Raw genomic sequence first — 14,762 nt, 5'->3', positions numbered from 1 at the left:
ATAATAATAATGATGATGGTATTTGTTAAGCGCTTACTATGTGCAGGGTAGGGACTGTCTCTCTATAATAATAATAATGGTATTTAAGCGCTTACTATGTGCAAAGCACCGTTCTAAGCGCTGGGGAAGATACAAGGTCATCAGGTTGTCCCCCATGGGGCTCACAGTCTTAGTCCCCATTTGGCAGATGAGGGAACTGAGGCCCAGAGACGTGAAGTGACTTGCCCAGAGTCACACAGCGGACAAGTCATCATCATCAATCGTATTTATTGAGCGCTTACTGTGTGCAGAGCACTGTACTAAGCGCTTGGGAAGTACAAATTGGCAACATATAGAGACAGTCCCTACCCAACAGTGGGCACACAGCGGACAAGTGGCAGAGCTGGGATGCGAACCCATGGCCTCTGACTCCAAAGCCCATGATCTTTCCACCAAGCCACAGCAGCTTCTCTATATGTTGCCAACTTGGCCTTCCCAAGCGCTTAGTACAGTGCTCTGCACACAGTAAGCGCTCAATAAATATGATTGATTGATTCTCTGAGCCTCCTGCTGCCACCCATTTCGTGGGCTTGTAAACCCCCCTTTGGCCCCATCACACCCCCCTCCCACCCCCCGGGAATCCTCTGACACTTGTTTCTGGGAAAAACCAAAATTTAAAGAAAACCCCCAAACGCCGAGGGGCTTTACGAGGAAAGTTAACGAGCGTTTCTTCCGGAGAGATGAGGGAACTCAAGCGGAAAGCAGCTTAGGGAGATCCCCAGGCCCCCCAGCAGTGGGGAGGGGTGAAAGGGGTATTTCGATGATATTTATTGAGCGCTTCCGAGGAGGCGCTCAGTATATATATTATATATATATATATATATATATATATATATATATACTTGGCAAAGAGGCGCTCAATATATATTATATATATATAGTTGGCAATATATATGTTGCCAACTTGTACTTCCCAAGCGCTTAGTACGGTGCTCTGCACAAAGTGCTCAATAAATACGATTGATTGATGAGCGGCGAACTGTAGTAAGCGCTGGGGGGGTGGACGACAGTTTTAGACTGTGAGCCCACTGTTGGGTAGGGACTGTCTCTATATGTTGCCAACTTGTACTTCCCAAGCGCTTAGTACGGCGCTCTGCACATAGTAAGCGCTCAATAAATACGATTGATGATGATGATGACTGTCTATATGTTGCTGACTTGTACTTCCCAAGTGCTTAGCACAGTGCTCTCCACAGAGTAAGCGCTCAATAAATACGATTGATTGACAGAATGAGCCGGCACGTTCAGCTTTCTTCCCTCCCCAATACTGGTCATTCCAAAAGAGTCCCGGGTTTCGGGGGGACACACACAAATAAAAGCAGGGAGGGGGGGTCAAAATCTGGTCAGGTGCGACAGACTGACCGGGGCTTTGGACGGAGGGACCCACGGGAATAGTAAATTTTAAAACAACTCTTAACAAAACACGTGTTTATTGCCAGATGAGGCCTCGGCCGGGACGAGCAAAGCCTGGTAAATAGCACCATGTTTACGCTCCACGCTTGCGCCTTTCTTCTACCTGGATTTCCAGGGAAGCCACGGATTTCAGTTGAAGCCAGGGGTGGGGGTGGGAATTGGGGAGGTGGGCGGGCGCGGGGTGCCATCAGTCCAGGAGCCGGACCCCGCAATTCCAATCCGATCCCGGTCGCACCGAGGAAATCAAAGGCTGCAGGGGTCTGAAACCTGGGCCTCGAGCCACATTGCACGTTCCGATTTTCGGGGTGAAGGGGATTGGGGCCGGGGGGAGACGGGGGGCCTGCAGTGGAGCATTCGAATCCGGGTCCAACTGCGAGTCCGTGGCTTCCGAGCCTCGCCAGAGGAAAGTCTGAGATCTCCAAAAACCACTCACACACACACACACACACACACACACACACACACACACACACACACGAGACCCCCCCCCGCCGCCCCCCAAATCTGAAGTGAATCCTGCTTTGGCACAGCGTGGACGGCGATTTAGTGAACCCCGCACGGATCACGCGGGGAGGGCTTGCGTTCCCCTCGCTCGCGACCTCAGAACCGGGGCTTGCTTCCCGAGAGGAGCGGGGGCCGCCCCTCTACCCCCACCCCGCCGCCTCAGAAAAAATCCTCCTGTTACACCAGTGCGGAGAAATAAAGTTCTGCAAAAATATATATACACAACTTTTACGGGTACGAACGCATGTACAGTTTTAAGTCTGCTTCAGAAGGCTCCTTATACACTTGATGCGGGAGAAGGGGGGGACTGGAGGCCTCAGGGCCGGGACAGGCAGGGCACCAGCTGGAGGGAAACTGAGTAATTCTGCCACCCAGGGAGAAGGGGGGATGGGTGGGCTGGGGGGGAAGAAGAAGCTGCCGGGCTGACCTTTCTCACTGCCCTGGAACTGAAGAGAAGGCCTTCTTTAACCCGGGTGGCCTCATCGGTTGCAAACCACTTCCTCTAGGGAAGGGGAGGAGGGCTGTGTGTCTGTGGGGGTGGGTGGGGAGTGTTAGTGCTTCGGTTTTCATTTTGGGAAACTTCCCTGTGGACGCTAAGCCTTTCCTAACCCTCCCCGGGGGCCTGGCTCCTGGCCACGACTCTTAACCAAGAGGAGAAAAAAAACAAAAAACAAAACAAAACTCGGGCCACGGATCACAAGACCAAACACCCACCCAGTGGAGCTCTCCGCCCAGTGGCCCCCATTTGCAGATTAGAAAATAAAAAAGGGGGAAAAGGCCCAAAAAAAGAGAAAAAAAAAGGGGGAGAGAGAGGGGGAAAGAGAGCGCTTGGCATCCAAGCTGTACGTAAACCTCCCGAACCGGTTCTCTTTCGCTTCTTTCCAAGGACGGCTCTTCGGGGGAGCGAGACGACAGGGCTCTGCTTAATGTCTAGCTCCAAAACCAGCCCGAACCCTCTTGCCTGGCCGGCCGCCGCTCGGTGCCTGACAATTCTGGGCGGCGGGACGCTGGGCTTCATAAATAAAGCCTTCCAGCTGTCGCGGCGGCTGAAGTGAGCTGGTGGCGGGCGCCTGGGGCTGGATTTGCGCGGACGTGAGGTCGGTCTCTGAGCGTCCGAGGGGGAGGGGGGTCCCCATCATCTGATCAGGTAGGCTAAACCGGCTCCCAGGCTGGCCACCCCGGCCATGGCCAGGAGCATGTTCCGGACGCTGCCTTCCACGTCCTCTATGCGGAAGAATTCCACAAATCCTTCCTGGTGGGGGGGAAAGGGAAACCAAGTTTTTAAAGCGCGAACCCTCTCTGCCGGGCTCGGAAGACCCCCCCCCAACTCTGCGCCTCAGGGAGAGAGGGCCGGGTTACGAGACACGCTCAGCCCAGGCCGCCGCCGCTCACTAAAGAAGGCCGAAACGCAACAGGCCCCCCCCCCGAGTTCCGCTTTCTGAAAAGGGGTTTTTGTCCTTTGGACTCCAAAACGGGCCAATTCCAGGACCTGGTGACGTTCCGACGCCTCCCCGCCCGTCCCAGCACATAGTTTCTGCAAGGCCCAATAATAATAAGTAATAATAATCGTGACATTTGTTAAATGCCACCTACGGGCCAAGCCCCCCGAGGAGGGGAGACACAATCAGGTCAGATGGTCCCCGTCCCACAAGGGGCTTCTTGAACCCCCCACTTTACAAAGGAGGAACCTGAGGCCCCGAGTGAAATGACTCATCCACGGTCACACGGCAGGCAAGTGGCAGAATCGGGATCAGATCCCTTCCCCTTTTAGACTGTGAGCCCACTGTTGGGTAGGGACCGTCTCTATGTGTTGCCAATTTGTACTTCCCAAGCGCTTAGTTCAGTGCTCTGCACATAGTAAGCGCTCAAAAAATACAATCGATTGATTGATTGACTGAAGTGGCAGAATGGGGATCAGAACCCAGGTCCCCTGACCCCCCCAGCCTGTGCTCTTCCCACTAGGTCAGGCCGCTTCGCACGCCAAGCTCCTGACCCGCTTGGGGGGTGGGGAGCCCTGGCCACCGGAGTTGCATTTGAATCCCAACTTCCCCCTCCGGACCGGCCACGTAAGCTTAAACCCGAGTCGGGGCCACAGTCGGCGCCCGGGGCGGGGCGGGGGGGCCGCTTCCGCTCTCCGGTCCCCGGGCCGGACTTACCCAGCCTTTTTGTTTGATCAGCCAGTCCCGTTTCGTGGTGACGAGGACCTCTGTGATGCTCTCTGCTAGGGGGTCGATGCAGCTTTCTTGGTTTATGCTCTTCAGGTGCTTGGCCACAAAGGCACCGAAAGAGATCAGAGTCACGATTCGGCCCCAGTTCGTCGTCCCGTCGTTGAAAATGTGGGTCCCGACGCGAGACACGGCCTTGATGTCCTCCTCCTTCTTGATGTCCAGCTTTCGGAGCATGCCTGCGGGGGGACGGAGAGGGGGTTCCGTTGCTACCGCCCACCTGGTCGCCCCCCGGGCAGGGGGTGGGCTCGCATTCGACGCCCCCTCCACACGCGGCCCAACTTTGGCCAAGGCCGCTCTTTAACGGGGAGGGCCTGGCCCCTTGTTTGGTTTTGTTGCCTTCCTCCTCCTACTCTGAGCCCGTTGTTGGGTCCTGACCATCTGTCTGTGGTCTAATTTTCCTTTCCAGTGTTCTGCACACAGTAGACGCTCCATAAATTCACTCAATCATACTTACTGAGCACTTACTGGGTGCAGAACACTGTACAAAGCGCTTGGGAAGTACAAATCGGCCACGGATAGAGACAGTCCCTACCCACCAACGGGCTCACGGTCCAGAAGATACGATGGAATTAAATTGTTCTGTTATCTGCCTCCCCCTTCTAGACCGTGAGCCCACTGTCGGGTAGGGGTGGGCCGAATTGTCCGAACTGTCCTTTCCAGGCGCTTACTCCATCATCATCAATCGTATTTATTGAGCGCTTACTATGTGCACAGCACTGTACTAAGCGCTTGGGAAGTACAAATTGGCAACATAGAGACAGTCCCTACCCAACAGTGGGCTCACAGTCTAAAAGACTCTCTCTCACTTAATCCAGTGCTCTGCATGCAGTAAGTGCTCCATCAATGCAATAAAATGAATGAATGGATGACTGAATGAATGGTGCGATAATCAGCGCTTAGAATAGTGCTCTGCACATAGTAAGCGCTTAGAAATGCCATTATTATTATTATAATCAAAAGGATGATTGAATGAATGGTGCGATAATCAAATGGATGACTGAATGAATGGTGCGATGATCGAATGGATGAATGAATGAAAAGTACGATGATCGAATGAATGAACGGTAAGATAATCGAATGGACGACTGAATGAATGGTGTGATGATCAAATGGATGACAATGAATGGTACGATGCTCGAATGAATTAATGGCAAGATAATCGAATGGATGACTGAATAGATGAATGAATGAAGGAATGGTAAAATAATCGAATGATTGGATGAATGGTGTGATGATCGAATGGACTGAATGAATGGTAAGATAATCGAATGGGTGATTGAATGAAGGAATGGTAAAATAATCGAATGGATGATCGAATGAATAGTGCGATGATGGAAGGGATGATTGAATGAATGAATGAATGGTAAGATAATCGAATGGATGATTGAATGAATGGTACGATGATCGAATGAATGAATGAATGGTAAGATAATCGAATGGATGACTGAATGGATGAATGGTGCGATGATTGAATGGACGATTGTATGAATGGTATGAAGATCGAATGGATGACTGAATGAAGGAATGGTAAAATAATCGAATGGATGATTGGATGAATGGTGTGATAATCGAATGGACTGAATGAATGGTAAGATAATCGAATGGGTGATTGAATGAAGGAATGGTAAAATAATTGAGTGGATGATTGAAAGAATGGTGCGATGATTCAACAAATGACTGAATGAATGAATGGAACGAGGGTCAAATGGATGATTGAACGAAGGAATGTTGCCTGTGAGTCAACAAATGATTGAATGAATGAATGTTACTATGGTCGAATGGATGACTGAATGGATTTCCTTCATTCATCCAATCGTATTTATTGAACGATTACTGCGTGCAGAGCACTGTACTAAGCGCTTGGGCAGCACAAGAATGGATGACTGGGAGGATGATCGAATGGATGGTTGGATGAATGAAGGAATGACTGACTGTGAGCCCACTGTTGGGTAGGGACCATCTATGTTGCCACCTTGTACTCCAGTGCTCTGCACGCAGTAAGCGCTCAATAAATACGACTGATTGATTGATTGACTGTGAGCCCACTGTTGGGTAGGGGCCGCCTCTCTATGTTGCCACCTTGTACTCCAGTGCTCTGCACACAGTAAGCACTCAATAAATACGATTGATTGATTGATTGATTGACTGTGAGCCCACTGCTGGGTAGGGGCCGCCTATATTACTGGACGCAGTAAGCGCTCAATAAATACGATTGATTGATTGATTGTGAGCCCACTGTTGGGTAGGGGCCGCCTCTCTATGTTACCACCTTGTACTCCAGTGCTCTGCACGCAGTAAGCGCTCACTAAACACGACTGAATGACTGACGCTTAGTCCAGTGCTCTGCACGCAATAAGCGCTCAATACATACGATTGATTAATTGATTGACTGTGAGCCCACTGCTGGGTAGGGGCGGCCTCTCTATGTTACCACCTTGTACTCCGGTGCTCTGCACGCAATAAGCGCTCAATAAATACGACTGAATGCCTGACGCTTAGTTCAGTGCTCTGCACGCAGTAAGCGCTCAATACATACGATTGATTGATTAATTGATTGATTGACTCTGAGCCCACTGTTGGGTAGGGGCCGCCTCTCTATGTTGCCACCTTGCACTCCAGTGCTCTGCACAAAGTAAGCGCTCAGTAAATACAACTGATTGATTGATTGACTGTGAGCCCACTGTTGGGTAGGGGCCGCCTCTCTATGTTGCCACCTTGCACTCCAATGCTCTGCCAGCAGTAAGCGTTCAATAAATACGATTGATTGATTAATTGATTGTTGGGTAGGGGCCGCCTCTCTATGTTGCCACCTTGTACTCCAGTGCTCTGCACACAGTAAGCGCTCACTAAATACGACTGAATGCCTGACGCTTAGTCCAGTGTTCTGCACGCAGTAAGCGCTCAATACATACGATTGATTAATTGATTCATTGACTGACTGTGAGCCCACTGTTGGGTAGGGGCCGCCTCTCTATGTTGCCACCTTGTATTCCAGTGCTCTGCACACAGTAAGCACTCACTAAATACGACTGAATGACTAACGCTTAGTCCAGTGCTCTGCACGCAGTAAGCGCTCAATAAATACGATTGATTGACTGTGAGACCACTGTTGGGTAGGGGCCGTCTACGTTGCCACCTTGTACTCCAGTGCTCTGCACACAGTAGGCGCTCAATAAATACGATTGACTGATTAATTGATTGACTGTGAGCCCACTGTTGGGTAGGGGCCGCCTCTCTATGTTACCACCCCGTACTCCAGTGCTCTGCACGCAGTAGGCGCTCAATAAATACGATTGATTGATTGATTGACTGTGAGCCCACTGTTGGGTAGAGGCCGCCCCTCTATGTTGCCACCTTGTACTCCAGTGCTCTGCACACAGTAGGCGCTCAATAAATACGATTGATTGATTAATTGATTGACTGTGAGCCCACTGTTGGGTAGGGGCCGCCTCTCTATGCTGCCACCTCGTACTCCAGTGCTCCGCACACAGTAGGCGCTCAATAAATACGACTGATTGATTGACTGAACTCCAGTGCTCTGCACGCAGTAAGAGCTCAATAAATACGATTGATTAACTAATTGATTGATTGACTGTGAGCCCACTGTTGGGTAGGGGCCGCCTCTCTATGTTGCCACCTTGCACTCCGGTGCTCCGCACACAGTAAGCGCTCAATAAATACGACTGATTGATTGATTGAACTCCAGTGCTCTGCACGCAGTAAGAGCTCAATAAATACGATTAACTAATTGATTGATTGACTGTGAGCCCACTGTTGGGTAGGGGCCGCCTATGTTGCCACCTTGTACTCCAGTGCTCCGCACGCAGTAGGCGCTCAACAAATACGATTGATTGATTGATTGATTGTGAGCCCACTGTTGGGTAGGGGCCGCCTCTCTATGTTGCCACCTCGTACTCCAGTGCTCTGCACACAGTAGGCGCTCAATAAATACGACTGATTGATTGATTGAACTCCAGTGCTCTGTACGCAGTAAGAGCTCAATAAATACGACTGATTAACTAATTGATTGATTGATTGTGAGCCCACAGTTGGGTAGGGGCCGCCCCTCTATGTTGCCACCTTGTACTCCAGTGGTCTGCACGCAGTAGGCGCTCAATCAATACGATTGATTGATTAATTGTGAGCCCACAGTTGGGTAGGGGCCGCCCCTCTATGTTGCCACCTTGCACTCCAGTGCTCCGCACGCAGTAAGCGCTCAATAAATACAATTGAATGACTGACGCTTAATCCAGTGCTCTGCACGCAGTAAGAGCTCAATAAATACGATTGATTAACTAATTGATTGATTGACTGTGAGCCCACGGTTGGGTAGGGGCCGCCCCTCTATGTTGCCACCTTGTACTCCAGTGCTCCGCACACAGTAGGCGCTCAATACGATTGATTGATTAATTGATTGATTGATTGTGAGCCCACAGTTGGGTAGGGGCCGCCCCTCTATGTTGCCACCTTGCACTCCAGTGCTCCGCACGCAGTAAGCGCTCAATAAATACAATTGAATGACTGACGCTTAATCCAGTGCTCTGCATGCAGTAAGAGATCAATAAATACGATTGATTAACTAATTGATTGATTGACTGTGAGCCCACGGTTGGGTAGGGGCCGCCTCTCTATGTTGCCACCTTGCACTCCAGTGCTCCGCACGCAGTAGGCGCTCAATAAATACGATTGATTGATTAATTGATTGACTGTGAGCCCACTGTTGGGTAGGGGCCGCCCCTCTATGTTGCCACCTTTCACTCCAGTGCTCCGCACGCAGTAGGCGCTCAATAAATACGATTGATTGATTAATTGATTGACTGTGAGCCCACTGTTGGGTAGGGGCTGCCCCTCTATGTTGCCACCTTTCACTCCAGTGCTCCGCACGCAGTAGGCGCTCAATAAATACGATTGATTGATTAATTGATTGACTGTGAGCCCACTGTTGGGTAGGGGCCGCCCCTCTATGTTGCCACCTTTCACTCCAGTGCTCCGCACACAGTAGGCGCTCAATAAATACGACTGATTGATTGATTGAACTCCAGTGCTCTGCACGCAGTAAGAGCTCAATAAATACGATTGATTAACTAGTTGATTGATTGATTGTGAGCCCACAGTTGGGTAGGGGCCGCCCCTCTATGTTGCCACCTTGTACTCCAGTGCTCCGCACGCAGTAGGCGCTCAATGAATACGATTGATTGATTAATTGTGAGCCCACAGTTGGGTAGGGGCGGCCTCTCTATGTTGCCACCTTGTACTCCAGTGCTCTGCACGCAGTAGGCGCTCAATAAATACGATTGATTGATTAATTGATTGATTGTGAGCTCACAGTTGGGTAGGGGCGGCCCCTCTATGCTACCACCTCGCACTCCGGTGCTCCGCACGCAGTAAGCGCTCACTAAATAGGCCCCAATGAAAGACGGGGTGAGTGGGGTGAGCGCCCCCGGGTCCCGGCAGCCCCCTTACCGAGGAAGGCGGTGTGGTGGTTGCGCTGGAGGCCGTCGCCGACCCTGCGGAGGGTGTCCAGCGCCCTCCGGTCCCGCCCCCGCCGGGGCTCGGCCTTGCGCCCGGCCGCCTGCTCCCGCAGGTAGTGGGTGATGAGTTCGAGGGACTGGCGGTACAGCCCGTCCTGGGCGGCGGCCATCACGTCGTCGTCGTCGTCGCCGTCGGGGGTGGAGGGCAGGGACCCCCCTCCGGGAAACGGGCGGGGCGGCCGCTTGGCCGGGGCCTCGGGCTCGTAGCCGTCCAGTTCGTCCTCGGGCCGGAGCGGGCCGGAGGGCGGCGCGGAGGAGGAGGGCTCCGTCCCCTCCGGCTGCGCGCGCAGCCCGGGGGCCGCCGTGACGTCACGGCCCTCCGCGCCAATCGGGGCCGGGCGCGGCAGCGCCCCCGCGTGGCCGCCGCCGCCCAGCAGCGCCGCCGTCGCCGCCTCGTGCTCCGCGCCTGCGCGCCGGCCCGCCGGACCCTCGCCGCCGGCCGCCGCCGCTTTGTCGCTGCGCAGGCGCCCTCCGGGCGGGGAGCCCCCCGCGGCCCCGGCGCCCCCGCAGTAGAGGTTGAGCCCGAGCACGGCGTTCTTCTGCAGCCCCAGCATCCTCGCTGTCCGTCGTCGTCGCGGGAAGGCCACCAGAAGGGATCCGCGCTCCGAAGAAGCAGAAGTGAAGAATGGGAGCGGGGGGCCGGCGGGGGCGCGGTTTTACGGCGGAACGGACGCGGTGGCGTCACCGGGGGAGGGGGGGGGGGAGAGGGAGGAAGGAAGCGCCGGCGGACGGGACACGCCCCTTCCGCCACCTCCCCCCGGGACCATATAAGGGCAAAGGCGCCTCACCGGAAGCCGGCCGAGACGCGTCGTGGGGGGGGAACCGGAAGCAGGGGGCGTGGCCGGCGTCGGAAAGAGCGAGAAGGGGCGGGGCGGTTCCCTGAAGTCACGTGGTGGACGATGGGGGCGTCTCTAGGGTCACGTGACGGGGGCGGCGCTTCCCCGACGTCACGCGGGGGGGGGCGAGCGCGTTGTGGAGTCACGTGACGGGGGGAAGGTTCTTTCCCTGACGTCACGTGACGAGGGAGGCGCTTCCAGGCGTCACGTGACGGGGGAGGGGCCTCCCCGACGTCACGCGCCCCTTTTCACAGCCGTTGGGGGCAGGGCGAGGCCTGGAATTTTCCACCCCAAAGTGGTGGAAATACTAATCAATCAATCAATCAATCAATCGTATTTATTGAGCGCTTACGGTGTGCAGAGCACTGGACTAAGCGCTTGGGAAGTACAAGTTGGCAACATAGAGAGACAGTCCCTACCCAACAGTGTGTGATTATAATTAACAATAATAATTAACAATGATAATGATGGCTTTAGTAGGCGCTTACTATGTGTGAAGCACTGTTCTAAGCGCTGGGGGGGTTCCAAGGTGATCAGGTTGTACCACAGGGACCTCACGGTCTTCATCCCCATTTGACAGATGAGGGAACTGAGGCCCAGGGAATTAGCACAGTGCTCTGCACATAGTAAGTGCTTAATAAATGCCATTCTTATAATATATAACTATGATAATAATAATAATAATAATAATGGCATTTGTTAAGCGCTTAGTATGTTCAAAGTACTGTTTTATGCTCTAGGGAGGATGCAAGGTGATCAGGTTGTCCCACGTGGGGCTCACAGTCTTCATCCCCGTTTGACAGATGAGGGAACTGAGGCCCAGAGAATTAGCACAGTGCTCTGCACACAGTAAGCGCTTAATAAATGCCATTATTATTATAATTATAATAATGGTAATGATGGCATTTGTTAAGCGCTTAGTATGTTCAAAGCACTGTTCTATGCGCTAGGGAGGATGCAAGGTGATCAGGTTGTCCCACGTGGGGCTCACAGTCTTCATCCCCATTTGACAGATGAGGGAACTGAGGCCCAGAGAATTAGCACAGTGCTCTGCACATAGTAAGCGCTTAATAAATGCCATTATTATTATAATTATAATAATGATATTGATGATGGCATTTGTTAAGTGCTTAGTATGTTCAAAGCACTGTTCTATGCGCTAGGAAGGATGCAAGGTGATCAGGTTGTCCCACGTGGGGCTCACAGTCTTCATCCCCGTTTGACAGATGAGGGAACTGAGGCCCAGAGAATTAGCACAGTGCTCTGCACATAGTAAGCGCTTAACAAATGCCATCATGATAATAATAATAATAAAAAATAATAATGGCATTTGTTAAGCGCTTAGTATGTTCAAAGCACTGTTTTATGCGCTAGGGAGGATGCAAGGTGATCAGGTTGTCCCACGTGGGGCTCACAGTCTTCATCCCCGTTTGACAGATGAGGGAACTGAGGCCCAGAGAATTAGCACAGTGCTCTGCACATAGTAAGAGCTTAATAAATGCCATTATTATTATAATTATAATAATGATATTGATGGCATTTGTTAAGCGCTTAGTATGTTCAAAGCACTGTTCTATGCGCTGGGGAGGATGCAAGGTGATCAGGTTGTCCCACGGGGGGCTCACAGTCTTCATCCCCGTTTGACAGATGAGGGAACTGAGGCCCAGAGAATAATAATAATAATGATGGCATTTGATAAGCGCTTAGTATGTTCAAAGCACTGTTCTATGCGCTGGGGAGGATGCAAGGTGATCAGGTTGTCCCACGTGGGGCTCACAGTCTTCATCCCCATTTGACAGATGAGGGAACTGAGGCTCAAAGAATAATAATAATAATGATGATGGCATTTGTTAAGCGCTTAGTATGTTCAAAGCACTGTTTTATGCACTAGGGAGGATGCAAGGTGATCGGGTTGTCCCACGTGGGGCTCACGGTCTTCATCCCCATTTGACAGATGAGGGAACTGAGGCTCAAAGAATAATAATAATGATGATGGCATTTGTTAAGCGCTTAGTATGTTCAAAGCACTGTTTTATGCACTAGGGAGGATGCAAGGTGATCGGGTTGTCCCACATGGGGCTCACAGTCTTCATCCCCATTTGACAGATGAGGGAACTGAGGCCCAGAGAATAATAATAATAATGATGGCAATTGTTAAGCGCTTAGTATGTTCAAAGCACTGCTCTACGCGCTAGGGAGGATGCAAGGTGATCAGGTTGTCCCACGTGGGGCTCACAGTCTTCATCCCCATTTGACAGATGAGGGAACTGAGGCCCAGAGAATAATAATAATAATAATAATAATAATAATCATGATGATGGCATTTGTTAAGTGCTTAGTATGTTCAAAGCACTGTTCTAAGCGCTGGGGAGGATGCAAGGTGATCAGGTTGTCCCACGTGGGGGGCTCACAGTCTTCATCCTTATTTTACAGATGAGGGAACTGAGGCCTAGAGAATAAAAATAATAATAATAATGACGATGATGGCATTTGTTAAGCGCTTACTATGTGCCAAGCACTGTTCTAAGCGCTGGGGAGGATGCAAGGTGATCAGGTTGTCCCACGGGGGGCTCCCAGTCTTCATCCTCATTTTACAGATGAGGTCACTGAGGCTCAGAGAAGGGAAGCAACTCGCCCAAAGTCACCCAGCTGACAAGCGGCGGAGCCGGGATTAGAACCCACGACCTCTGACTCCAAAGCCCGGGCTCTTGCCACTGAGCCACGCTGCTTCTCTAGAAGTGACTCGCCCCGAATCACCCAGCTGACAAGCGGCGGAGCCGGGATTAGAACCCACGACCTCTGACTCACAAGCCCGGGATCTTTCCACTGAGCCACTCTGCTTCTCTGAAATACCTTAGTACAATAATAATAGTAATAATAATAATAATAATAATAAAAAATACCATCATCATCATCATCAATCGTATTTATTGAGCGCTTACTATGTGCAGGGCACTGTACTAAGCGCTTGAAGCAGTGAAGCAGCGTGGCTCAGTGGAAAGAGCCCGGGCTTGGGAGTCAGAGGTCATGGGTTCGAATCCCACCTCTGCCACATGTCTGCTGTGTGACCTTGGGCAAGTCACTTAACTTCTCTGAGCCTCAGTTCCCTCATCTGGAAAATGGGGATTAAGACTGTGAGCCCCACGTGGGACAACCTGATCACTTTGTAGCCCCCCCGCCAGCGCTTAGAACAGTGCTTGGCACATAGTAAGCGCTTAACAAATGCCAACATTATTATTAAGTCCAAGTTGGCAACATCTAGAGACGGTCCCTACCCAACAGTGGGCTCACAGTCTAAAAGGGGGAGACGGAGAACAAAACCAAACATGCTAACGAAATAAAATTAATAGAATAGATATGTACAAGTCAAATAAATAAATAAATAAATAGAGTAATAAATATGTACAAACATATATACATATATACAGTCTTTCAGACTGTGAGCCCACCGCTGGGTAGGGACTGTCTCTATATGTTACCAACTTGTCAATCAATCAATCAATCAATCGTATTTATTGAGCGCTTACTATGTGCAGAGCACTGTACTAAGCGCTTGGGAAGTACAAATTGGCATCACACAGAGACAGTCCCTACCCAACAGTGGGCTCACAGTCTAAAAGGGGGAGACAGAGAACAGAACCAAACATACCAACAAAATAAAATAAGTAGGATAGAAAGCGCTCAATAAATACGATTGATGATGATGATGATGATCAATCAATCAATCACATTTATTGAGCGCTTACTATGTGCAGAGCACTGGACTAAGCGCTTGGGAAGTACAAATTTGCAACATCTAGAGACAGTCCCGACCCAACATTGGGCTCACAGTCTAAAAGGGGGAGACAGAGAACAAAAGCAAACATACTAACAAAATAAAATAAATAGAATAGATAGGTACAAGTAAAATAAATAAATAGAGTAATATTTAATAATGATGATGATATACAGGCCTCCCAGCCTCCTCCTCGAGGAGGGGGCTCTTCTAGACTGTGAGCCCGCTGTTGGGTAGGGACCGTCTCTACGCGCTGCCGACTTGTGCTTCCCAAGCGCTTAGTCCAGTGCTCTGCACACAGTAAGCGCTCAATAAATACGACTGATTGATTGGTTGATTGAGAGGAATGCTGTAAGCCGGTTTCCGCCTCCACTGAAACTTCATTTCTGAGAAACTGCTTACTCCACATCCTGCTGTCGCCCGGCTAGAGGAAACT

The 14,762-nt window shown here is 51.0% G+C and overlaps 1 protein-coding gene across 1 annotated transcript; it reads right to left on the bottom strand.

Annotated features, from left to right (window-relative positions):
- Positions 1–1,452: 1,452 nt before the first annotated feature.
- MCL1 (MCL1 apoptosis regulator, BCL2 family member) lies at positions 1,453–10,339 on the bottom strand. The gene is made up of 3 exons (XM_038768948.1): positions 9,648–10,339; positions 4,113–4,360; positions 1,453–3,208 (listed from the first exon to the last, which is right to left on the bottom strand). Exons 1-3 carry the CDS (start codon positions 10,267–10,269, stop codon positions 3,092–3,094), a joined length of 987 nt encoding a protein of 328 aa, XP_038624876.1. The 5' UTR covers positions 10,270–10,339; the 3' UTR covers positions 1,453–3,091.
- Between the last annotated feature and the right edge of the window lie 4,423 nt (positions 10,340–14,762).

Source organism: Tachyglossus aculeatus, chromosome Y4, assembly GCF_015852505.1.
Source record: "Tachyglossus aculeatus isolate mTacAcu1 chromosome Y4, mTacAcu1.pri, whole genome shotgun sequence".
Lineage (NCBI taxonomy): Eukaryota > Metazoa > Chordata > Mammalia > Monotremata > Tachyglossidae > Tachyglossus > Tachyglossus aculeatus.
The sequence above is the reverse complement of the archived record's forward strand: the minus strand, read 5'-3'. Positions and strand labels throughout refer to the sequence as shown.

What these genes read in the sequence shown, in the direction of transcription:
- MCL1 (XM_038768948.1), bottom strand. Translation starts at nt 10,269, where the DNA reads ATGCTGGGGCTGCAGAAGAACGCCGTGCTCGGGCTCAACCTCTACTGC. An exon ending in CCACCACACCGCCTTCCTCG is followed by an intron (nt 4,361 to 9,647) that starts GTAAGGGGGCTG and finishes GTCCCCCCGCAG; the next exon opens with GCATGCTCCGAAAGCTGGAC. An exon ending in TGATCAAACAAAAAGGCTGG is followed by an intron (nt 3,209 to 4,112) that starts GTAAGTCCGGCC and finishes CCCCCCCACCAG; the next exon opens with GAAGGATTTGTGGAATTCTT.